General features: G+C 39.7%; 1 protein-coding gene across 2 annotated transcripts in view; it reads left to right on the top strand.

Moving 5' to 3' along the window:
- The window catches only part of LOC110467765 (paralemmin-1), an 86,671-nt gene that overhangs the window by 5,772 nt on the left and 54,560 nt on the right, over positions 1–26,339 (top strand). For both annotated transcript variants that reach the window (XM_031507512.2, XM_021525040.3), the window contains exon 3: positions 10,417–10,547. In XM_031507512.2, the coding sequence (XP_031363372.1) occupies positions 10,417–10,547 (131 nt within the window). The remainder of the gene's footprint in view (positions 1–10,416; positions 10,548–26,339) is intronic.

The following is a 26,339-nucleotide window of genomic DNA, read 5'->3' as shown; positions in this document are numbered from 1 at the left end:
CATCAAGTACTTCAGCCTTCTCCATGTCCTAAGTAACCATGTGTCCTTTTTCTTTCCCTAATTTTGCGTTTATCACCAATATATCTCTAGAAGCGTTTTTTGTCACCTCTGATATCTCTGCCCATATTTAAGCCCATTAGGGCTTTAGCTTTCCTGACCTGATCCCTGCCTGCTTGAACAATCCCTTTGTATTCCTCACCTTGAGGAATTGCTTTCACTTGTCCTTGCTTTCACCCTCCACAGGCTTTCTTTTCATGTCTTACTTTGTCCAGGAGATCTCTGTTCATCCACACAGACCTCCTGGTATATTTGACAAGCTTCCTCCTCATAGGGATAATCACTCCTGAGCTTGGAGAAGGCGATCCTTGAATACCAACCAGCTTTTCTGGGCACCTCTACCCTGCAGGGTTTTATTCTATAGTACTCAACCAAGCAGATCCCTGAGGACGCCAAAGTCTGCTTTCCTGAAGTCCAGGGTAGTGAGCTTTCTGTGCACCTTCCTTGCTGCCCTAAGGATCTCAAACTCCATTTCATGGCCCTTGCAGTCCAAGCTGCCCTTGAGCTTCACATCTCCCACCACCTCCTCCTTGCTGGCAAGCACAAGATCTAGCACACCACCTCTTCTCCTTGGGTCCTCTATCACTTGAAGAGGAAGTGATCATCACTGCATTCCAGGAACCTCCTGGACTGGTTATGCCCTGCTGTTGTCCCTCCAAAAGGTGTTGGGGTTGTTGAAGTCCCCCATGAGGAACAGGGCTTGTGAGCATAAATTCATTTTTAACTGTCTGTAAAAAGCCTCATCAGCACTTTTGGGACATGGAGAGGTTAAGAACTAATTCAGAGAGAAATTTCCAATTTGAGAGCACAGGGCACACAGGCCCCTCTTTGTCCCATTCTGTGTACTAGCACCTTTGGGCCAATGTCCACCTTGTCCTGAGAAGTTTGTCTCACACCAGGATTTAAACTGAGAATTAAGAGGCTCTCTTCCAGATCATAAAACTAAGTAACTATCCCCATTTAAAATCTTTCAGTAATAAAAAAATAGAATTTTAAAAATATAATCATTTATCCAGGCCAGCTACACATATTGTTTACCATAGAGAGATGAGAGCTTTAGTCCTTTAACTCATGTTCCTTATCTGCTTGCATGCCATTGAAACACAGACATAATTATTCTGTATGATCCCTCTATGACTTGTGCTTTTATTTAGGAGAAATATTGTGTGTGAGTTGTTCTTTGAACTGGGGCAGAATTCTCCTGGGATGATCATGTAAATAAACATACCATATAGGCAGGACTTCCTTGAAATGCGTTGAAATTAGCAGTCAGGTTTCAAGCAATAGCAAGGTCCTTTGAGCACCTCATGGCTACTCCAGCAGATTTTGTTTTAGCCAGCCTATGTTGATGTAGCTCTCTGCAACCTCAGCTCCTCCTGATGGCCTGAAACATGTTCAAAATCAAATTTACATCACATGAATCTATCTTTTTAAAATAATGAGTATAAGAAATTTTAAGACTAGAAAAGAGTCTCTGAAACATAACTTTTCCTTTTGCCTCTTTTGACTGATGTGTGTATGTGTGAAGGAGTAATAAACTGAAGCCAAGGAGAGACTAAATATAGAGGGAAAATATTCTTTTGGGAGACAAAAACAACTGTGGCTCTCTAGAAATGATAATTTGCAAAACTTATTTGTTTTGAGGGGAGAGGTTTGAAGATTTTTGAAATCTCAGATGGTAAGCTATTCTAAAAAAGTTTATCTTTTTATTAATTTTTACTCGTCTCACAACTACACTTTACTTCCTTTGTAAACATGGAGTGAGTACCCACAGGGAAAAACAAAGCATACCTAAATTTCTGGCGCCAGGAGGCAAAACCGTGGTCCTTCTTTTCACATGTGTATCTTTAAGAAGGTGTCTTATTCAGTCTTCAGCCCAACCACATGAAGGCCAGAAACTTCAGATAGTTTGCCAGTGTTTTTTATTCTAGCTCCAAAATTCCCTGGGAATCAGATATGTTCTCATGGAGTTAAAAAGCAATTTATGTGCCAACAGGAGCACGTTCATCTCATGCAAAACTTCATCCCAATATACTTGGATTCTTGACAGGACAGAATCCTATGACACACCCCCAGGACACTTTCTCCCAAGCTGGTTCATATGGGACCTCATTGTAGCATCCCCTTTTGCAAGCTGTGTCCCTGAGGGTGCCTGCCTGCTGGGGCAGCCAAGTCTCCTCATCCCTTCCCTCACCTCTGCTGCAGCCACTGGCACTTGTTTATAGTTTATTCTCATTATGGTGCTTAACCTTGCCACAAGTGAAATATTAAACAATTGAACAGAACCATCATTATCATCCTGCAATGAAAAATCTGAAATTTTACACAGAGTTCCTAAGGAGAGACACAGAAAAATAAACCCTAACTCTCCAACATAAAACACAACTCTTCAGAAGGGGTATCTTCCGGTTACTTCAGGCAGAACTTTCTGATAGACCGGATGTTTAGGAAATAAATGTAGAAAAGAAGCTGTGTTTGACTTAACTGTAATCTTAGTGTTTGTTTTGTTTCATCTCCATGTCATCTAAAGTCTTTAACAAATGTTAGAAACACTTACCTTGTATTGGGCCATACCTGTGATCTCGGTCAGTGAAACTAATCTATACAGGAAAGCTCTCTGTAGCTGATGAATGATCTGAATGAGAGAGATACAAACTTTGTGTCTGCTCTTGTAGAGTCTTGACAATGTCTCTTGCTGTGGTGGGTTTCCTTTGAAGCTAAAAGAGCTTAGGTTTTAATTTGTCCTCTTCATCTTTGACTGGAAACAACTGTCTACTTGATTGACAATGTTAAATAAATGGGACCTGAACAATTTAAAAACAATATACTCAGAAAGTTTACACTGGTGATTTTGCTAATGAATGGGAAGAGGATATAAACCAGTTGTTTATGTCAGGTCATTTGCTGGAAACAACTGTCTACTTGATTGACAATGTTAAATAAATGGGACCTGAACAATTTAAAAACAATATACTCAGAAAGTTTACACTGGTGATTTTGCTAATGAATGGGAAGAGGATATAAACCAGTTGTTTATGTCAGGTCATTTGCCATAGATATTCCTTCTCCTTGCATCCGCAGCTCCAGCTGCACGTGGCTCACACTGAGGACGTACCTTGTCATGCAGGCACCCAGCTAAGATGCAGCCCTTCCCAAAGTGAGCACAAATCATGCCAGTTATGTCAGTCTTCCTTCACATGTTTCTGCAGACATGTGGCACTGTGTTACATGTTCCTGATTGCTCTGTTGCTGTGTTGAATCTTTGCTTTGAGAAAAAGCAGTGACTATGTAAATACTCAGAAGAGCTGAAGGGCATCCAAATGGACCTGCTACAGCAAGAAAACAAGGGGGAAAGATAATCTCTGCAAAGTCTTTTGGCTGTCATGATTCCAGGTGGGGTTTATAATAGTGTCCATTGTTTATTTTTATTTCTTTATTTACTTTCTTCTTTTATTATTTATTTTTTCATCTCCTCACATGTACCCCCATTATGCCCACAGCCTGGTGCCTCACTGGTGCTGTATCAAAATTCTGTTACTCCAGGAGTTGTAGGGAAAGAGGAGACATGCTTTTTGGAGACAGGCAGAACACTGGTCCCTTTGGTGACCCAACTGCCCTCGAGATCCTGGCCTCAGTAGTCCACTGCAGTAAGGATTTTTATGAAAAGGAGAAACTCAGGTAAATTACCCATACCTGTGTGGCTGAGAAGAAACATAAGAAGAGGTTATTCCATCAGTCTCCAATGCCTCATCACAAAAGGTTGTCAATTACAGTGGACAGGTCTAAAAGTGATGGGAAAAGTTAAGTTAATGTGTTTTAATGTTCTGTGTCATGAATACACATTAACTGACTTCTATACACCTTTGCAACTCTTGGACTAAACGTAACCTCCTTAAAAAAATTTGAAGACATCACTTCCTTAAGATATTTCTAAGAAATGTTTTGCTCATTTCCTGAACAAAGAATAACAGCAACAAACTGGCAACTCTAAAGTATAATGTTTACTCTTTATAAACATGCTGTTTGCTCTTGAGCTGGCTAAGCTTCACCAAGTAGGACATTTTTGGGGGCTTTTTTGTTGCATCATACATATGAAAGCTATGACAATGTGATTCAAGTAAAGACTACAATAAAGCTGCAAGTTTTTCAGCTTGGCTTAATTCTCTAGTCTGAGCAATGCTTGAATCATATCCATCTATCATGCAGACATGCTCCTTGGACTAAAGCAAGTGTCTTAGATGGAAAGGCAACAAAAGGTTTTGCTATTATATAAAACCAGATCACTTGCTTGTCCGGTCCAGGGACAGTCATACCATACAAGGCCACATCCATCTTGAGCAGAACAGAGTAGAAGCTCCTGTGTTTGCTGAGGACCACACCTCTCCTTTGTTCTGCAAGATTCTCACACAGTGAAAACCCACATAGGAAAATTCTGCATCACTCTGAGCATAGGCAGATTGTTTCATTTGCCTAATGGAAAATTAAATACTACAGCATCACTCAGGAATACCTTCTGGGAAGCTGCTGATTTCCAGATGGACTTACCTATCATACAGCTCGTGTCTATAGCCCCTCTCTGTATTTGCATATTTATGCACAAATGGTTAAGGGCATCTAACATGAACATGCCTACTCACACTACAGCCATGTATTTTTTCCATTTTTTTTTAAAGGCAAGAGAAGGCCTGCTGGCAAAGGAACAAGTCTTTCTAGAATCTCAGTACCTCATGTCCCAGTGACCTCTTTGCTAATGCTGGCAACAGGGCTGTGCATCAGAAGGCCAAACCCTGACATGCTGGGTGGCCTGTACTAGGTGGGTTAGAGCCAGGTGGATGCTTGAGAAGTGGCACAAGGATACAACAGCAAGAAATGCAGAAATGCTGTGTTTGGGGAGAAAAAAGGGTAGACAGGACAAAGGAGCAATTCCAGAGCATTTTTGACAACAGCCGTTCTTGCACTTGTGTCCCTTACAAACTCAATTTTATCAACCCAGGCAGATGCTTGGGAGCATGCACAAACAGAACAGGCTTTGCTGCTCTGGGAAGCTTTCCCTCTTGTAGCTGGTCCACTGGGTGATGGGGGGGGGGCTCCAGGTAGCTGCCAAACAGCAAACTTAGACTCATTGCTGCCTCCAGAGCTCCACACCAGCCTAAAAACCACACCCTTTTTGTACCAAAGTAACTTTTTGCAATGCAGAGAATGAATCTGAAATGCAGCCAGTTACGCTAGCATCCCAGTGGGAGAGTTTGGGGGTAACATCTGATTCACAGATGTGGTGCACAAAAAATGTTCATTGCACTCTTTTAGTAGTCATGGACTGGTTATATGTAGATTTAAAGAGCCAACCTTTTGTGTGCCATGGCACAAATATTGAATGGATAAAGGGAGAAAATAATTTCATATTAATAAACAACTTCATCTCTAAAATGTTAATGTCTCATAGTCTTCAAGCCTCAAAATGCAAAGACTTCTGGCAAAAAACTTCAATTTGACAAAGTTACTTGATTTCAGTGGAATTACACCAGGGATCATTAGTGGCTGTTTTCTAGGGCACAGAAGACCAAAATTACCCAGAACAGTCCATATCCAGAAGTGTTTCACAAGAACAGGCATATTTTACTGGAGGCTGTCTTGGGTCAACTTTTGACCTTTGTTTCTTCTCAGGATTATCATCTTCCTGAACTCTGGAGACAGAGGAGTGCTCCACTTCAGCAAGCACTGCTTTTAAGGAGAGATAGTACTGATTGCCCCCTAAACATCTGCAAGTACGAAAAACACACGAAGGCTTAAGGGACTACCTCAAGGGTAGCAGCACAGCAAGGACTGGGTCTCTTCTCTTGTCATAAAAAATCATAACAAGTCTGGAAAATGCATGTGGGCCTCAGATTAAGACACTGTCACACGGGTATGTAGGACTGCAAATTATTATTCTTCTGAAAAAAGTCTATGGAATTTGTTTCAAAATTGGCAGGACTCATGGTTAGAAATAATTGACTTTCACAAAGCAGGGAGTGCAGAGGTGGCATGGAACAGGCATAATGATTTATGAAAAGGATGCTAAAAGGTTTATTTGCTGTAATAAAATATCCTCTGGTACTTAAACTTTTGATGCAACATTAAAGCAAAATGAGCACTAACAGTAAAGGTTTTCTTTGCATATACAGTATTAATTCTACTGTGTGCATTTGAGAAGCTATGCATTATTTCCTTGCTAGCACTAAATGTAAACAACTTAAAACCCTCAGGCTTCACTGTCCTGAAGCATGCAAGTGGAATAAATGGAAGCATGTAATAAATGTTAGCATGTAAGTTTGCAGTGCACCACTGCATTGGCCATCACTGTGTCTGCTTCATTCAGACATTTGGCACAATTTCTTTCTGTCCTGTCCAACAGTTGTTCACTTACTTATGTCCTCACTATCGTCTGTTCACATAACTGTGACCTGTTTTTTTCAGTTTTTGCATGGTGCAGATGTCAGTTGGATTTCCTATGCTTGAACAAACTAAGCAAAGTGAAGCTGCAAGTTATTTCTACAATCCCAATCCTCAATTCTGTGCAGACAAGCAAAATCACCTGAGAGCAGTGGCAACCTAGAGAATCCCAAGCCCAGTGTCCTTTCTACTTCAGTAACAGGAAACCTTTCTAATGATATAATCTAATTTCTGCTGAAGGATTTAGCCCTGAAGAAACTATTCTCCTGCCATAAATGAAGGAATGCTTATACCAGACAGTACATAGCATAGCTGCTGCTCTGTCAGTAAAGGGTTTCCTTCTGAAAGTACAGCATATTCACAATATTCTCATATTCCAGTATGGTAATGAGGAGTACAAATACCCATATATTTACAGTAGTTATGTGGCCACTCTCAGAGCTCTTTATCATTTGGACAATATCTAATAATACAGCACAACTGTAGTGCATAAAGGAGATTTAAAATGCAGAGAAGAGTTAAAGCTCATAGCAGATAATGAAGGAGAATGCTGAAATACTATTTTATGGCTGTTTTAATCACAGCCTGTTAAGCAAATGCACAATATTTTTGAACAGATATGTATTTTTGGGTTCTATCCTCATGCAAACCTTATTTTAGCACACTTGGGAAACACCTCCTATTCTTCCTGGGATAAGATTTTGCAAGATTTTTTTAAGAAGCATAACTCAAATTTCATATCTATGGAGGACAGATGACAGCAAACTCTCTTTTGTTTCCAGTCTGCATCTGGCTCTGTTTTGCATCTGTTTGGGTTGCTTTGGTGTGGGCTGTCTTATATCCAGGAGCTGTGCCTGAGTACCCAGCACAGCTCTACCACTGCCTCATTACCCACCCTTGGTTTCTTCATATGAACCAAGGCCTTCCCCACGTGTTTGTGATGAAAATGCCTCCTCGGGAAATGTTTGCTCAAAGCAGGTGAGAGATTTTTCCATCCCTGCCCACTCCTACACCAGGTACCTGGCCGGGGAGAAAATGCTTCCTGCACAGCAGATGTGTGACCAGCATCCCCTGGTGTATGCCTGCCTGTAAGCCTATTGCATCTGCAGTGAGTGCATAAATACACACAACCTCAGCAGCTTGGCAAATAGACTCTTTGCAGTTTAAGAAAAACACTTATAAATGTTTCCATTTCTTATCCCTCTTGTCTGAATTCCTCAGCATAGTATTTAACAAATGTCTTAATTTTCATCTGAAAAAGAGAGCCAGAAACATCAAAGCTTTCAGTTTTCCTGTTTCAGATAAAATATGCTGACATTTCACCAAAGAGGGGGGATTTTTAGTAGATCATAGCATTCTTGTCTCTAAATATGTCTTTTTAAAAGCCCATTGGTGCTTTCCAGTTTCAAATTCATGCTATTAATAGGTTTAAAATAATAAAAAAAAAGGTTTTAGGGGAAAAGAAACCATGTGATCTTGTAGCTTAAGTGTTTCATATAAGCAAAGATCAAAACAAAGGCTGTACAAAATACCTTAATTTTAGTGTACAGTAGTTGTACAGAAGGGACTGGCTTCTCCTTGTGTGAGCATCAGCATGGAGGCTCTGTAAAAGCACATTGTGAAAAGCTTCAATTTTATCTGTCCTCCTGGAGTAGGAGAAAAGCAACTGTTAATGTCTTCAGTGCCAGTGCTGTCCAAGCAGCACTTTGTCAAAGCTTTTATTTTTTTTTTTTTTTTTTGCTGGAACCATATCTGAACCAGGTTTAAAGCAGAGAAGTCTGTCTTCATGTTTAGAATTTGGTCTTTAGAAGCTTAGGGTTTTTTTCCCAAGTGAGTGTCATTCAAGACTTCAAATTCAAGAGCACAGCTGAGTAAGATGCGTGCAACATAGTTCCTTGTGCAGCTGGTCCACATTTGAAAGATAAGGCAACAATTTGCTAGAAAGAAGTCAGCCCTCGCTAGGCTTTTTGCTGGATCTAGCCCAGCAGGTACCCACTGAGCTGTGCTATTGAGACTTTAAAGGCCAAAGCACAGGTTGTTAAATTTTAGCCCCTCAAGACCTGTAAATCCATCTTTGTCTCACTTTGTTTCTTTGTACACATGATGACAAGAGAGTCCTCTGCTGAAGGGACATTTCTGTACGATGGTGAGTCTGAATGAGGTGATGGAAATTCTTGCTGGTAATCAGCTTGGCTGATCACAATAATTTCACTACCAGTACATGAAGTGTGGCAGAAAGCACTAATAGATGGTAGTGTCAGGACAAGGAGTAGCAAACTGCAGAAACTGTGTCTGAAGATAGCCACTTATACTGTTTTGGCAACTAACAACTTGGAAGCCATGAGCAAAGCTGAGTTCATTGAGATAAAGTATGTCACCAGCATCAGCAAGTCTAACTTTTAAACATGGCTGCATAAGGCAAGAGCATGAGACCTTTTCTGTTATGCAGAAGTCCTAATTCACATAGAAATCACTTTAAATCCACCTAGACATCCTCTCATGCACAGCACAGTTAGGACCAGTGAAAGCTTGAGTAACTTATAAAGTATAATTCTTGTGTACATTTTGTGTTGCTTTATGTCTGCTGCCTCACTAAAATCTAATTGCCTGACATCAAATAGGTCATGGAGTAACAAAAATAGTTTGTGCATAGATACTATGTCTATATATATACACAAGGCAAGAAAGCCTTGTCTGTCATGTCAAAAATGTTTCTATTTTGGGCAAGGTTTGAAGCTTGCTGTTGGTGGTAAATGTTTTCCCTTTATATTTAGTTTGCACAAGTCAGATTTCATTCCAGCAGCAAGCATGGCATTTATAAGACACATATGGTATGTTTGGGCTGCCTCTGGAATCCAGTTTCCTTGAACTGATGGTTTCCTGATTAACTCCTCTTTGCAGAAAGGAGCTGGTTCCTTGAACTAGCATTGCCAATAACTTTGCAACTCTGCCCTTTACCGATCAATGCAAGGGAAAGTTGGGTTAGTCTTCTGGCTGACCATTTTTTTCCACCAGCTCAATTTCCTTCTTGCCAAGGGGCAAAGTCCTGTTTAGCTTTGAGCTCCTGGTGTTCCTCATCCTATCTGCTGCATCCCTCTGTTGGATTTGGACCAGACAAGGAATATAGGCGTGTATGCTGTGTAAAGAATGGCTTTCAACCAGTCCACCTCCACTGGTGAATTACTCTGGATAAGCTGCAGCTGCATTAAACAGGAACAAGTGAGGTTGTAGCCACATTTTCAGTGTAGATAACACAACAATACTCCCAGGAATAATTCTGTTGGTGAAGGATATTGATGATTTTTGCAACAGTGTTGCTGTGTCCTGGCAACCCTTCCACATCTTCTGGAAGAATTTTGTTAATTTGTTCTAATTTGTGTATGCCCACAAGATGATTTGCATGTTCATGTTTATGTATACTTGTGTCTGTCTGCCTGTAAATATGTGAAAACATATCTGTTTTATAAACAAAAACATCTTTGATTGATTTAATAGGAGATTAATTTTACACTCCATGAAAAACATTACATTTAGAGTACACAGATCTTTTGTTTTTGAAGCTTTAAAAAGTTTATAACTTTAGTCCTTCTAGCACATGCCTTATTAGTTACAAGAAATACACACTTCAAAAATTTCAGTTCTTACAGGACTTGATAATTTGCTAATTTTAAACTCTTGGTTTTATTAGGAACCAGAAAGAACTTCATATTAAGGCATTGATGGTAAATAAACTGTATACTGTGAAACTGACACTCCTCGATGTGAAAGACCTGACATCTAAATAAACAGCTGATTGTTTGGCTGTTAGCAACTGCCTGAAGCAGTAAGCAGAAATTCAGTGGGGACAAGCAAAGACAGCTTCTTCTCAATCTTCAGATCATTTTTGTTCAGTCTATACCTAAGATATGGGATTTTTTTACATTGCAGTCAAAAGCTCTTCGGGAAAAATGGCTGCTACAGGGAATTCCTGCTGGCTCTGCAGAAGAGGAAGAAGCCAGAAGGAAGCAGTCAGAAGAGGATGATCTGAAGGTGAAAAAGCTGGAAGAAAACATACACAGGTAGGGACAGCTTCTTTTAGCTCTGCCTAAGAACAGTCACTCCCATGAAGGCTGGAGGTTTTCCTTGCCCAGGTCCCCATCTCTGGCAGCAGCTGATGGCAGCTGCCCAGGCAAGACTGTAAAAGGCAGTCACGCATACAGCCAAATTCACCCAGCACTTGTCTTTTAAATGTCCATGTTGTTCAAGATAGAGACACTGTGTTATCTTTGTGTTTAATGGACTTTTATGGATTTCTTTCATGAGATAGCTAAACCGAAGGCCAAGTTCCCTCTTCAGATGCATGTGTATGACTTGATCAACACCCAAGAGATTCTCCATTCCTTTACACCTCCTACAGCCAAAATGAGTTCAAAGACGGAGAGCATCCTTTTGCACTCACTTCACTGGTGCAAATGACTTTTTGAAATGCAACAGCCAATGCCACCACCAGATCAAATACTTACTGCTTTCAGAAGCGAGGTTTGGGTGTCAGAGTGATTTCCTTTTATCAGTTTCCCATTGCAGTCTGAGTTGACATTTGTCCTCTTTTTTGTGTTTTTCCTTGTTTTGTTGCAAACTAAGGGCTCTAAAGGAATAAAAGGTTCATAAGGAAAGTGCTTTTAATCCTCATAGGGCAAATTCCAGAGCTTCTTCTACCATTTAGGTTATGTAAATTTAGATTTTTTTCAGCTCGCAAAAGCTGGTGAAACTTGGCAACACAAGTTTTACAAATATGTCAGCTGAGGCTACAACAGGAAAAGGGAATAGGACCAGTAGTCCAAAGGTTGAGGTATTAACTTAGCATCTGGTGCACTCAATTTGCCTTATGGCAGGTTTCTTGAGAAATTTCTTGGAGAAGTCAATGAAAATGTTTCTTTGGGGATACAGACAAGCAGACCTACCCTAAGCCTGGACAATGTTAAATAACTACTATGTGAAAGATATTGATCAGCATGAATGTATGAGTTACCTCATGCTACTAGTCTTTGTCCTGATTCATGTTAATTGAAACTTTTTATATTTCATATGATATCTGATGTTTTACTTCATAAATTAATATTGTATATGGAAAGAATACATGGACTGTGCTTCAGAAACATGTACTGTAATACGTATTTCATCTAGTGCTGAAAGATGTTAAGAGCCCTGACCCCATCCAGCAAAACATGTCAGAGAGTGGCTAATTTCAGCTATATGAGTTCCACCACTGAAGGGAGTGAAACCTCTTTGTTTTATTAGTTCAAAGTGTAGGATGAAGGAAGGACTGTGTAAAACCTTTGCTCCTATGATTTGCTTTTCTGCTTCCTTAACTGCAGCCATGAAATCAAAAATTGGATATTCGAAAGTAACGGAACTCTCTTCTTCTGTGACCACTTATCTGTCAAATGACAGGTTAGCTGCTTTCTCCCAAATTGAGGTGGCATTTGTGTCAAAATCTTACTAACATACTTAATTTCCCTGTTGTCTTTCTAAGGGAATTCCAAAACCAGTAAAAAAGTAATTTAATTTAAATGAGAAAATATTATATGAGACAATATTACATCTGAACTGTAGAGATTAGACAGCAGAGGTTGAGGTCATTAGTCTAATTACTATTTACATCCATGACAATATGACATATCCAGAGCCCATCAAGATAGGCTAAGAAGGTAAATGGCTGTAGAAGGGGCAAGAAGAAAGGAGGCATCAAGCACATTATCCTGAGGAATGGAGTAGCATGGATTTATTGTGAAAGTATTTTTATTGCTGTCTATGCACTACATTTTCCTTCCAAATTCCCAGGAACGACTCAAAGGGGAGAATTACAGGGAGATTGTTCATCTGTTCATGTTTGCAGGGAATCAATGGCCCTTTGAAAGTCCACTCTGTACTGTTCAGGGGAACCCTGGGAAAAAAACCTCTCAACAAAGGTAACAGAGGACAGACTAAGCTGATTCATTAGGAGGATAGAAAATTACCTCAAAACCAGCCCTAAGGCTGATACCACAGGACCCTAAAACCACTGTGCCATGCATCTTGCATATTCATTATTGTCGCACTGCATCATATGTGCAAGCATAGAGCAGTTGCAGTATCAATATATCTGTGAAAAAGTATTGGGACATACATGCTGGAAAAAAATATATAAAAATACATAATATATTATTAAAAATTAATGCTCTGCATTTTTTCTCGGGTTAGGGTGGAGCTTACGTGTGAGGAACAATGTCCAATGCCTGCTGGTAGCCAGTACCCATGACCCTGCTTTAAGGATGGGAAGTCATCCCTTTTCTCTTGCAGCAGAGCATCCCATCATCATGACAGAGAGCACCATTCCTTCTACACACACTGAAGCACTCAAAAAGGTTCCTTTCTCATATCCCTGCTTTTACTACATGAACAACTACGGTACAAAAGAAGTATCCATCGCTATTTACAGGCCAGCTGTAACCAGTAGGTCTGAGAAGCTCAGTGAACTGTGGCCCTTAGAACAGAAAACTGAGAATGTTTGAGGCCAGACTAGCATTCCTAAATAAGGATGTAGCCTCATGTAAGTGGGTTCATGTAGCTCATAAGGATGTGTGCTATCCAGAAAAGACCAATACCTTTGAAAATACCTTGAGAAACAGTAAAGTTAGCACTGGGTTTGAGGATGGTCTTTAAGGCCTTTCACATCACACAAATTCTTTGGTTGGGTATTGCTCGCTCTAGTTCAGTTTTAAGTTACTTTCTTACTAAAAAAATACATTTCATAAGATGTAAACATGGTTCTAATGCTTATTCTTAAGCTAGTGTAACCAGATCTCCTTTGTGTGGGAAGTGCTTAATTTCAGCTAAGGCAGTAAAAATACATAAGAGTACAGACTGATTCTTATTTATTAGACTTCTGTATTATTTTATCATGATACAGGAAATCATATATTCAGCTTGTAGCTTGTAAGCATATGTGCATGACTCAGCTTAGACATGTGTAAATGTAATGATTTAATGAGCTTCCTCATGTGCAAAAGCATTTCGAAGACAAATGCCTACATTACTCAGCATTTTTGTGCAATTAATGAGGAAAATATCAGCATCAAAAAAAGAGGAATAAAGCAGAAAAAATAATGCAATGCAAATAATTTAATGCTATTATAATGCTAGTTTCCATCAGGAGGGTATAGAACTACATGATGTACATAGATAAAAAACAAGGAATGTAAGATTAGGACAAGATGCAGGCATATGAATGGTGTAATTCTGTGGATTCTGTAAAATTCTGCAAAAACTGTGGATTACAGGCAGAATAGTGATTTGATAACTGGGATTAGTTTAATATGTTTAGAACCCTTGTAAACCAAGAATGCAAAATGAAAATCAAGCAGTTAAAAGAGCTGAATTATTTTGGTCCTGGATTTCCAGCACTCTTGCTTGCCTGACTTCAGTCTTCAAAATAACACAAGATGCCTCATGTAAAAATCCTTTTCCTCTTGCATTTCTTTTAAAAAAGTGGTTGGTCCAATGGACTTAACAGAATTTAGGAAGACTGAATCCCTTATTCAACATTCATGGAGTCTTTAGTGGATTGGTTGTCTGTCAGTAGTGGAATAATCTTGTTAAATGTTTGAAACCTGGCTGGAAGACTAGTGCAGCATTGTGTCACTGTCAGAGTGAAGCCAGACATAGATATCTCTTCACACAAACTTTAAATAACTTAGGTTTTTTATGTTCATGTAAAGATCCTGAGTCAGTGGTAGAGGAAGGCAGACATTTCTGAGTATCTTTCCCATTGTTACAAAGTACAAAAGTGATTTCCTGTTTTTTGCAGCTACCTTAAATTTGAGTAAATTATAATAAAGGAGTCAAAAATGAATGAAAAGCATTTCCCCTCCCCTAAACTTGTTCTCCAAATCACAGACCTGAAAGAAATTATTTGGGATAGCATTGATAGAGATTCCCAATCAACTTCCACAGACATAGTTGTGACAGTGTGTTGTAGGTGAAACAAATGCTGCAATGTGTTGCATGCCTCCCATGGTTGTGTTTTTGTTGTTGGTTTTTTTTTGTTTTTTTTTTACCACATGGTAGTCTGGGTGTTTTGCAGCAATGAATGAAAAGTTGGCATTTGACATCTAAATATGATACAGGTAATATTCACAGAACAGAGCTGCCCACCCAAAGCCTGCTAATCTTCCACAGCATTTCAAATGCTCCCAAAATTATTGTGTTATATTAAATTAAATTATAGTTCATAGATGGTGGCTTCTGTTTTCTACAAAAAGTGAAGGGTTTTTGTTGTTCTGAAACTTTTGGTTAGCACAGAAACAAAAAATATTCTATATCTCCCTGCTTGATGATGAACACCTGCCCAAAGTACCAGGACTGGACTTATTGTAATTCCTGGAGTAAAGAAAACCAGTGAAATAAATGTTCAGCAAAGTGGCATATCCCTCCAGTAATCAACATATCCAATCAGTAATCAAGGTGAATTTGTTCACCTTGGATGAGGACGTGCCAAACAACTCCAAGGAGTGACTAATTATTATTTTAGCCATTTTGGACATGTGGACTAGGCAGACAATTTAAACCAGTGGATTCTGGATCCCCAAAATGTACACGCAAGAGCCACTAGTGGCACTTCAGCACTGTGATGGCTCTTGCAGGTGAAGCAGTGCAGGACACAGGCCGAGGAGTAAGTGCTCTTTGCTCTTTGCTCAGGACTACTCAGCTGTCAGCACATCCAAGGTACTAATGCTTGCTAAAGCCCTTTGGGGTTGTGAAATGCTTCACCTTTCTGCATGCTGGTGATAAGCCTTTGCTGTATCACCTCTAAGAGAAAACTTTTCCATTGTGGTCCAGCATGGAGGGAGAGCTCCAGTGTTAAAAATGGGAAGGTCTGTGCTTTGGCCCATAGGGCATGAGCTCTTTCCTGGGGCAAGCACATCCTTGATGGTTATTGCTGTCTTGCTGATGTGGGCAGTATCACTTGCCAGGGGTCTATGTACAAATCATGAATGGGACGGGACTGCTGAGGAACATGTCTTGAGCTATTTTATTTTATAGCATCAGTCTCATTACATGCTTATGACAATGGGAAGATGCCAGCAGCTCACATCCCCTGCAGCAGACAAAGAACTTAATGTTACAATTTACTTTAAATTTTTTTGACCAATCACACAAAGCAAAAGTATCTTGACAATAGTTCCTTCCAACCACTACAAACACATGTACCTTTTGTTAAAGCAATGCTTGCTTATTTAGAATACAATACCTGCTTGTAAGCCTTAAAACACAATGCACAGAGCTCCATTATTAAGCTTATAACTTCCTAATACCTTGCTAGATATACTTTTCTGTAGCTTAGGGAGTTATTCTGTCCAAGCATTAATAGACAGACCATTGTTCTATTTGTCCTTACTTTTCTACTTCTTATATAACTTTTCTGCTGACAAATCTTATGGCTACTGCTTAGCTCTAACCACAGTTCTGCTGCCTCTGAGGCCTGCCTTTTGCAGCTTTCCCAAAAAGCTCTGATTTTAAGGGTTCGCCTTCTCGGTTCAACTAAAAAGAAACTGTCATAACTGTGTCATTTATTAACTAGCCTGCTTTACTACAACATATTTGTTTATTTCTTGCTTCAAGCATGCTTTTTTCTTGCATTAAGCATTGCTATATTACAACACAGAAATTTTAATGCTGTGAAACTTTATTGAGTTTAAAGGGCATAAGTCATTCGATATTAATTAAAAGTTGTTGTTCGAAAGTCTTGCTAGTTCTAAGGTCTTAATTCAAAACCTTCTTCCATGTCTATACATTCATCCACTATCTCTGTAAGATTTAGAGAAGTCTCTGTGACTCCATGTTCTACCTCTCTGTTGTATAATAAACACTTCTTTGATAGTTTTGTCCATCATTTGTTGTACAAACCGAAGTATGCAAGGTATCACTACTTGTATCACCACTAAAACACCCAATACATATAAACCTATTTTAAAAAGTTCCCTTAGCTAAGGTACAAAGCTTCATTCTTTTCAGGAGCTAATTTTTGGCAAAAGATCCTCTCATATATATAATTTTAAAAACTTTTCTTTTGACCTTTAATAAAAATTTCACCTTTGAAAATCCAATAGAGGATTTCTATAACATAACAAAACAAAAAGCACACTTTTGCCAAAAATTAGCTCTACAAAAGCAACAATTGACATATTTATAAATATCATAAAATCAGAGCTTGCAGGTTCCACCGATGAACAAGGAGCATCAGGCGTGACCTGTGATCTCTCACATCTGCATACTTGCTGCTACAGTCTCAGACTCTTCAACACGTTCTTGGGTGTGATATGCTGTGAAGATTTTTGCTGGGACCCACTTAATTCCTGCACCTGTAGAGACAGAAACTAACCTTTGCCCCAAGTGAAGAATTGGAATAGACCTTCCATTTGTCCTGTCTCAGGGTTTCTAATTAAAACAGGGGGGGTTTCTTTCAGTTTTGCCTGTGTGCTCTTTGAAAAATGCCTAAAAAATGGTGGATCTGGTTCTGCAACAGAGCTGTTCAAGAAATTAAAAACATATAAAGCTTTGTTCAACCTCATCTGTAGTGTGACCTCTACTCATAGAACAAACCATTGTTCTATTTGTCCTTACTTTCTACTTCTTATGTAATGTTTCTACTAATAAATCTTATGGCCACCACTTAGCTCTAATCTCAGTTCTTCTGTCTCTGAGGCCTGCCTTTTACAGCTTTCCCAAAAACTCTCTAATTGTAAAGATTCCCACAGGCAGTTAGAAAATGTACGCAAAAAATCTCTCCCTCCCAGCAATTCCCATCTCAGAGTGCTGAACTGAAAGATGCCTAATAAAATGAAGTGCAGAAGAAGCACAGCTTCCAAGAAAAACACTTAACCTGAGAGACCAAAACAGATGCTGACTGTAAGCTTACATGATGCAAAATAGATGGTGAATGTAAGCTCAATATAAGCTTATCACCTCTCCCAAGAAAAAGGTGCCTTAGTTGTGCACTCTGTTGTTATACTGTCTTTCATCTCTGCTTACTGGTATTAGACATAAGTCCAAATCTAAGTGGAAGCAGATGCAAAATATGGTAGAACACCTTCAAATTTGACAGAAATACTGTCTTCTACCATTACTGCAATTGAATTTTACAGGTAAATGCTTAGATTTGAGTTCTCTCAGAGAAGCTGGGCTAGGCCATGAGAAGAAAACCCTCCCCAGGCTGATTTGATAAGGAGAAAATTAAATATATATTTCTACATCCTATTAATAGACTATGAATTCCTCACAGACCTGTGATGCTAGATGGGGTCTGTGCTAAAATCTCTTCTCACTGAAGAGTCCAGCATGGTTCATCTAAGGTTGTTGCAGCTGCTGCACCTTCAGCATTTTCTCTTCTTCAGGCATCCATTTTTTCATTTCTTTCTGATGCCAGTGTTTGTTTCCTGCATCATCTTTCCATGATAAAAACCTAGTATGTTTCAGACTGTGAACTTTGATTCTAATTTAGTCTATCTTGCACTGTCACCTACAGTTTTTGCATGACAGAGAGTGAGAGAGAGCTTAGATAGATGCAACTGCACTCCTTCAAGAGAAGGATCATCTGATGTCAAAACCAGCTCCCCAAACCTCTCCCTTGTAGCAGACAGTATAAGCTGGGACCAGAGATGCCATAAATTTCTCCCAGGTCTGAGCCATTTTCCTTCAGTCTTAACCTCCAGAGAGATATAAGCAGTTCCTGAAATTATGCTAGTGCAGAGAACAGTGTGTCTTATTTTGCAACTTCACACTGATAGCAGATGGAGAAAATTATCAGGAACATTGCTTATTCAGTGTGTTGGGCTTTAACCTGGAATGCCAGATGCAGATGCAGGCAAGCCTTCATTTGCTTCCCATCTGACCAGTTCTGTTGGGTGAGCTCTGTAAGAGTGAACTTGCAGGAATGTCTCCTCATGGCCATGCAGTCTTCAAATTCTGCTCACCTAGTGAGGGAATATCAAGCTTTCTTCACAGGAACAGCTGTTCATCCCCAACCCTTTTGTCTAGTTCTCCACTACGACTGATCAACACCAGTTCTCATGTGCTGCAGGTCTGCAGATTCAAATGTCAGCAATCCCTTGGAACAGTGGTTTACAAAAGAGCACAACCTTCACCTCCCAATATGCTCTTGATGGGGCTTATTTATTATATGTGATATATTTCTTAGAAAAACAGAGACCAAAACAAAACCAGACAAAAAGCCAGGAAACTACAGATTTTCAAAGGAACCTGCTCTGCAGTGTGATTAGAGAATTTCTTAGAACTTGCATGATGATGTAAGAAAAGCAATGAGCTAGGGGTTGCTGGGTGGCAATGGATTTGAAGTTTTTTCATATGGTATAATATATTCAGACATAACACTTAAAAAAGAGAAACAAGAAGCCAACACTAAAAATAAAAACAGAGCTTCCTACTTCAGCTCTGAAACTCAACTCAAAATAGCAGGATGACATGCCAGTGCCTTAATAGTTGCTTGAATGCTGGTGTTCTTGGTTTAATAGTAGCAGTCTCTGGCTCTTCCACAACTCCTAGGCATTGCTAGCTTGTAATAATGTAATTATTCTTATGCATCTTACAGAATGGAAAAAAGGATAGACTCTTCAACTGGAGTACAGATTCCCTCCACATCACCTATGTCTGCTCTCCTTAAATATGTGTAACATATATGGACCTTGATAAAGACATACATTTGCCTAATTTGAGAGCCAGACATAAAAGAAATCACAAAACTCTGCCTGTACATAGCAAAGCATTTTCCTCCTCTAGTGCCTCTGACACTTCCACCCATGTCAGTGTGCTATAGATTAAGAGATATTTTCCTTGAGAATAGAAGCAGGTTGCAAAGGTGTCCTGGCTTCAGTTAGGGTGGAGTTAATTTCTTCCTATAGTGTTTCATCTCCAGCTGGGCTAAAACCATCACACAAGGATGCATCTCTTAGGCAAGATAAGACTTGTAAAATGCCATCAGTTTCTATATCAGTTAATACATGCTTCACGCTCTTGTGAAAGGGGCAATACCTCTAGGTCAGGTTCAGCAAGAAAAATGCAATTTCAATAACTGCAGCCTTTGCAATAAAATGGACCTTTTGTGCAAGGCTGGGTTTCTGCTGCCATACTAGATGAGATTTAGTGAAATATTATCCAATTAAAAACTCCTGAGTCTCCTTAGCTTTAACACTTCAAAGTTAAAAAGTACACATCTCTTAGTATGATGGGGTTAGCCAGATGGGGAATCTCTTCCTTACATATGTATTATCTTATGCATTGAATCACCACCAGTGCAAAGCCATCTAGGATCCTCACACCTCTTTTAAGCCTAGTAGAATTGACAGGGGTTTCCTGAAGCAGTGAACTGTATTATAACACAATGTGTGGGAAACTGTTGAACTTCATTACGTCCAAATTAAATATTAATCACCATCCAAATGAGATAGTTGCCTGGAATAAAACAAAACTGACTGGAGTCCATTCCGTTCCTTGTTATGCTTACTTTTGTTGGGGTTGTCTTGTTGGTTTGCTTTCCGTGCATGCCAGCCCTAACACAGGGTAGTACAGGTGAAACAGCTCCTTACAGCACTTGGTAGATGACAAAAAATAAAGTAGTGGAAAATCTATAACAGGAAGACACGTTTGTGTGAAAGTAACCTACATGTGCACAATCTTGTGTGAAAGTAACCTACATGTGCACAATCTTGAAAGACATGAGTGTATTTAGAAAGAGAAGGCAGAGCATTAGGCAACAACATGAATTTGTTTTATTGCTTACAGAATTAGCCTCTCTCCAAATAAAATCTGAGGACTTCTCTCTTCCCTGCCAAACCACTCTTTATGTGCTGAACATAGAGTCCAGAACATGCAGGGAGTGGGGGGTGTGTGTATGCAGATAAAATTCTGAGGTCGGGACATGCAGTGTACATGCACACATGCTCACATGCATGGTCACAGAGCCAGGGAAGACACAGCTGCAATTCTGGTCCTCAATATTCCCTTCTCCCAATGGGTCAGATTCATCCTGTTGAGACGTGGGAGCTTAAATAAGTCACCTACATCGAATCATCATCTCATTTGGTTCCCCCCATGCAGCCGGTGAGGGAGCAGCATCACCTTTGTGGCCTATGTAAGCCTCTCTCTCTCTTGACTTCAGGCACTTCGGTTAAGTGCCTCAAGGGCAATGTGTGGAATTTAAGCCTTGATGTTTCTTCCTGCACAGGCACAGTTTACTGTGCCTCTGGGCACTACCGTGATGCAAATATTCATCAATAACGATTACTTATGTGTCTGATGCACCAACTGCTTATGACCCCAGGCTCTGCCCTGTCACTCTTGCTGATCTCCAGCACTGACACGTTCTTCTGCAGAGCTGGGCTGGCACTGAGTAGGTGGAGATGGGGCAAGGTGCAGTGTCTGGAGCCACCCAGTGGGCACTGGCAGGCTGAGCCTCGATTTTTAAAAATCCACAGTCTGAAAAGCATGTCACCTTCCCTGTAGGCTATTTTAACTTCTGCAGTACTTGAATCCTAAGACAAAAAATAAAGCAAATCCCCCTCGATGGTGTATTGACGGTAAAGAAGGACCGGATGTGCAGTAAGGAATCCTAATTGATAAGAACAGAACACATGTAATGAATTCAAATGAGAATTTGCAGTTAAAGAAAAAAATCCCAAGGCATGTTCACACACGTTCAGGAACAGACAGTAACCTGCTTGCACATGTATCATGGTCTCACTTCAGAAATGCCAACAACCTGTAACAGAGAAGCTCAATGCATTCAGAAAAAACTATAGACATCCAAGAATACAATTGATGTGGTCAAAGTAACAACAGGGGCCATTCAGAGCACTTGGACCAGCATGTTACAAAGGTAAAACATGCTCATTGCCATGTACAAACACAGGCTTGTAGGCTGAAATGGTATATGGCTCTCTGGTGAAAGATACTGAGGAATCAGGCCCCAGCACCAGATTGCTATAAGAAGTCAAAGTACAGAACTGACTTGGTATAACATGTGCACAGAGGCAGCAAAACCTATTGAGGAGAGATAAGGACTAATAAGTGGAGGCAGTAAGAGACTTTATACAACATATCCACATGAATTAAAATAATTTCAAAGTAAGACTTGCATGGCATTTGCTGTGACTTATTGTGGCCACAGGGGAAAAAGGACTTAACAAAGGTGTCAGGAGAACTTTCAAGCAACAGAGGCAGGGGAAGATAGGGAGGAAAGAAGGAAAACTCAAGAATTGGTTTATGTTGCAAAGCCAACAACATAAAACATTAGTTCAAGGTCAGATAAAGCAGAGCTTTTCCAGGGATTTCCATGTAATCAATACCCAGATCTGCAGTTAAGATTTCTGAACAAACCATATTGTGTGGTGCAAAGTTTGGTCAGCAAGGTCGAGCAACTGGAGTAGTGCATTATGACTTTAGAACATCACTAATGTCTTAAAAGACTATTTGGAGTGAAAGGTAAATTCCAGTTTACCAGTCAGGCTTGGACAGTGTTCATGCTTCTTTTTTGAAGTCCTTCAGCCAGTGAATACTAATTGATATGCAAGGAGTTGTAGCTATGAGACAGTGGAAGAGAGGTATATACTGAAATTGTTCCTTCTAGGTGCTACCCGTGTAAAAGAATCTGTGGACAAGGATCTCATATGCTCTAGGTGCCAGCAGAGCACCTTCTGGACCTTCTGGGGCTTAAATGGGGATCTGTTCTCCCCTCTCTGTAGCTGTCAGTCTACCTCAGGACAAATTCACCTAAATACAGAGTCTAAAGAAGGCAAGTAAATTCAAAAACAAAATGCCTGCCGAGGAAAAGGCTATCTGAAACAGATGAAGATGATTCTGAATAACTGGATCACTGGTGAAACTTTAAAAAAGCTGTAAAAATATTTTTTAGATTGTAAATAATCTGAAAGATCTGGCAGAGCAATATCATGTTCATGCTTTCCATTCCTAGGTAAATACAGTTAGTCTTCCATGTGAAAGTTTGTTAAATTATTCTAACTCTATACTAGAATATTTTTACTAATGCAGCTAAGCAAGCAAAGCTTCCCTTTGTGGACTAATGTTTTTACCAGCAAAAAGTATGGCCACTTAAATAGAGTGGCTTCTGTAGGCAGAGGTTATTGTACCCATGTACTTACCTGTCTACTAGAATACATACTGAAATAAAATGTTTTTAATAATAACCTACTCTCTAGGCAAAACCAGCACATAAATGGGAAAGTTTGCAGTCATTGCTAGTGGAGAGAGTCACAGGGACTTTGTATCCTGTATTTGTCGAGACAATGTAGGTGCTGCAGAATATTTCTCTGGAAATTGCCTCTAGGAAAGAAATCACCCATGAGAGGTTGAAGTGCAGAAGTACCCCTGGGCTAAACCCTTACCTCTACCAAAGATTTCTTGCATTATTTGAAGTAAGAGACTTTAGCAGTTCCTCCACATCTTGTATTCCAAGTTCACTTGTGCAATTATCTTTCTCACACATTCAGTATGATGTGGACTGAGCTCTTTGGTACAGGAATGAATGAAGAGAATTTCATTGGTGCCCCTTAGAATACCAAGTGAAATTTTGCTGTTCAGAATTCTGCACGTTTTTCTCCTATTTTGCAGTGGCAGCTGAGATATCGTGTTTCTGAAGACATAAGATGTCTCAGGCCCATGCTGTGACACCTGCATAATTTAAATAGCTTTTGTTGGTAATTCTTAAAGGAATTCTATTTTCTATTAGAAATTCTAATTCCTAAAGGAGTTATATTTTTTAATTCAGCTGTCAAAATCCAGTTCCCAGCAACTGATGAATTTCTTTAACATGATAGTGGTTTTATCTTTGCCCATTAACCACTGGGCTTGTTTTATTTCTTCTTTTTCTCCTGCTGTCATTCTATATGCAGTGAGTCAGGAATCCAGGATTCCTACTGGATCTCTGGGGGGTTGCATGACCCCACCCCATTTTATTGCTCTGTGCTGTGCACAGTAGTAAATACTCTCTGCTGCAAAGATTTTAGATGCATGCCATCAAGGCAAGCAATGACTAGAAAAGGAAATGGGGACCACAAGCCTGGACTACAACCTGGATTTCCCAAGCCTGAGTGATCTCTCAAGCAGATAAGTAAGTCTATAACCAACTGATGGACTCAAATTGTAACACAGATCTTTAACACCAGAAGAAATGTTTGTTGTCTGCAGATACCAGAGAGAGAAAGCAATCCTGGCTCAGACCCTGACATCTTTCATTGTAGGTCAGGGAAATTTTCCTAAATGGTGGAGTCCTTGCTGGGTTATTTAAAGAAATTTTTGTTTTTAGGAAACCCACTTGGAAAACATGAACTTGCCTACAGAACCTTAACTGCACAAAGTGTGAATAAATGGATATTCCCAGTAATCATGGATTACTGGTAATATGTAAGCATATGATAAGGGAGCACATAACACTCATGTGAAATAAGTGACAGAGAAAATAACTTATAATTAAATCTTGGAGCCCTAGGCATACATTAGAAGTTTTCAATTCAGTTTTAATCTTGTACATATTAAAAAACATACTTAGAAAACTGTAAGTACTGTTTCCTAGTATGAGTCCATTTTTGGCCTCATTTCTGCTTTTTACATGTAAGGTACTCATTAATCAGAATAGTGAATTTCATACAAGTGATCCTTCCAAGAATCCATACTGCAATCAGGATGTGGGCGGAAAGTCTGGTTTTCAGAAAGATGTTTTTCTGTAGGACCATTAGATAAAGGAGCAGTCTTAGTAACCCAGGTAATGTTTGTTGAGACTTTCAGTTGAACATAAAGCTCTTAGCTCCAAAGAATAGAAGGGCAATATGAAATACTACTAAATTACAGCAAAATATTAAATATTTTCTGACTTGTCTGATGACCTCTGAGCCCTGTGATTCGGCACACCTGGAATAATCCCATATAGGGTTCCTAAATTTAGAAATGCATTCCAACATCAGCTGCTGCAGAGCAACAATGTGTCACCAGAAAAACAGGGTATGTAAATCTCATCTTGCTTACCGCACCCAGGTGGGGAAACCAAAGTAGCCTGTTCACCCTCCAAACATTATTCCAGAGGGTTTGTACAGGACTAGCCACAGATTTTGTCCTGCAAGACAGCCCAGCTCACTGTCAGAAGTTACACCCAGCAATAAGACATCACTTCTGATATGGGGGAGTGGTTCATATTTGTTAAACTGGTAGTCCAGTTTTGATGCCATAGGATTTTCAGCCAAGAAAATAAATAAAAGGCAAAATAGCATCATTCTGAATTCAGGAAATGTTGCAGCAGGAGAAAACAATGAAAATGCCACAGGATTTACATGTGTACCCTGTTTATGCCCCAGAACATGCAAGGGAAATGCCTCATGCCTTTGAGCTGTTACCCCATTGATATCACCTTTTGTGGAGAGCTGTGGAGAACTGCAGGGTGTCATCATGCCAAGAACACAATGATCCTAAGCTCTGTTTTCTTCTTGTGAAATCACTTACTTTTTGTACTTTCACTTAGGCACAATCTAAAATTTCCTGCCTGCCAAAGGCTGGAAGTAACCACCACATCAGATGTAACTGGCTGTGTCACACATATGGTCATTGAAAACCCAGCTTTCAGGCTGTGGGCAGTGTTTTGTAATCTTCCAGACAGGCAAGCCAACTCTCCCTTTATCATCTTTTAGACAAGTAATTTCAGAAGCAACCACCCTACATTCAAAACCCCCATGTTATTCTCTGCTCTTTGCTACTTAAAAGCAGCTTTACAATTATATTGAGGCTATGTCACAGAAAAATCATCCTGTTTTCCTAGCCCTGTTAGGGCTGCTGGGGAGATTATTTCATGGATGTCTAATATCAGAGGTCAGGTCTTCAGTCCAGCCTGGTCTGGACAGCAGTCACTGAAAATGGTGTTGATTCTCTGGAAGAATAAATTGAAAACAAGTTCCAGTAATTGAAGTCTTCTTTGCACAAACAAGTTTTGAGAACTTGTTTTCTTCTTACCAGCTATTTTTTTCCTAAATGTTTGTAGTACATTGTTTCTACCCAGAGACCTTCAATTATCAGGGATTGGTACAGTCAAAATGATACTACCTAAGGCAATACACCTCAGTTGTAGCATAGAGATGCTATGTTACTCTGGTTTGTTAAATGCTTTTATTTAAAATTTACAGTACATGAACAGAAAATATGAACAAATCAGACCAATGTCCACCATGTAAACTTTTCATACATGCCTCAACTTTTTCCTCTCTACAGAATGGGAATGTAATAGCTAACAAACACTTTGATAACCTGCAAACAATTAGCAGAACGCATGAGAGCTACATCCTGATGTCCTGGCTTATAGTGTCCAAGGCAACTGTGGATCCCAGGACCAAACAGATTTCTTGCCTGCAGTATAAGTGGCTACACATTACTTTTTGCAAGGCTGCTATTGCATGGTGTTTCGTAGGCACTCATTCCACTCTTCAGGCATTTCAAAGAAGAAAGGAGAATGTAACATCTACAATTCCTCCCTCTTGAATTCATATGGAGGCCAGAAGAATGCACTGTGGTTCTTGGGAAGTGAAAACTCCTGTTTAAATGGAGTGTGTGACGAATGGAGACATTTAATGCACAGGATGACTCTTACAGGTGGCTCCTTAGTGGAGCTGTGCTTTGTCAGGACTTCCACCAAGCACCACCAGAACTCTCTTGGGCACCAGGTTCGCTTTATGTGGCACTGGAGTGCTGTTGGATTTGCACAGTTAAATCACAAATTTGCTTACTTCAGTGGAGTTGTTCTTGACTCGCCTCAATTGCAAACA

This window comes from Lonchura striata, chromosome Z (genome assembly GCF_046129695.1).
Source record: "Lonchura striata isolate bLonStr1 chromosome Z, bLonStr1.mat, whole genome shotgun sequence".
NCBI classification, from domain to species: domain Eukaryota; kingdom Metazoa; phylum Chordata; class Aves; order Passeriformes; family Estrildidae; genus Lonchura; species Lonchura striata.
The sequence above is the reverse complement of the archived record's forward strand: the minus strand, read 5'-3'. Positions and strand labels throughout refer to the sequence as shown.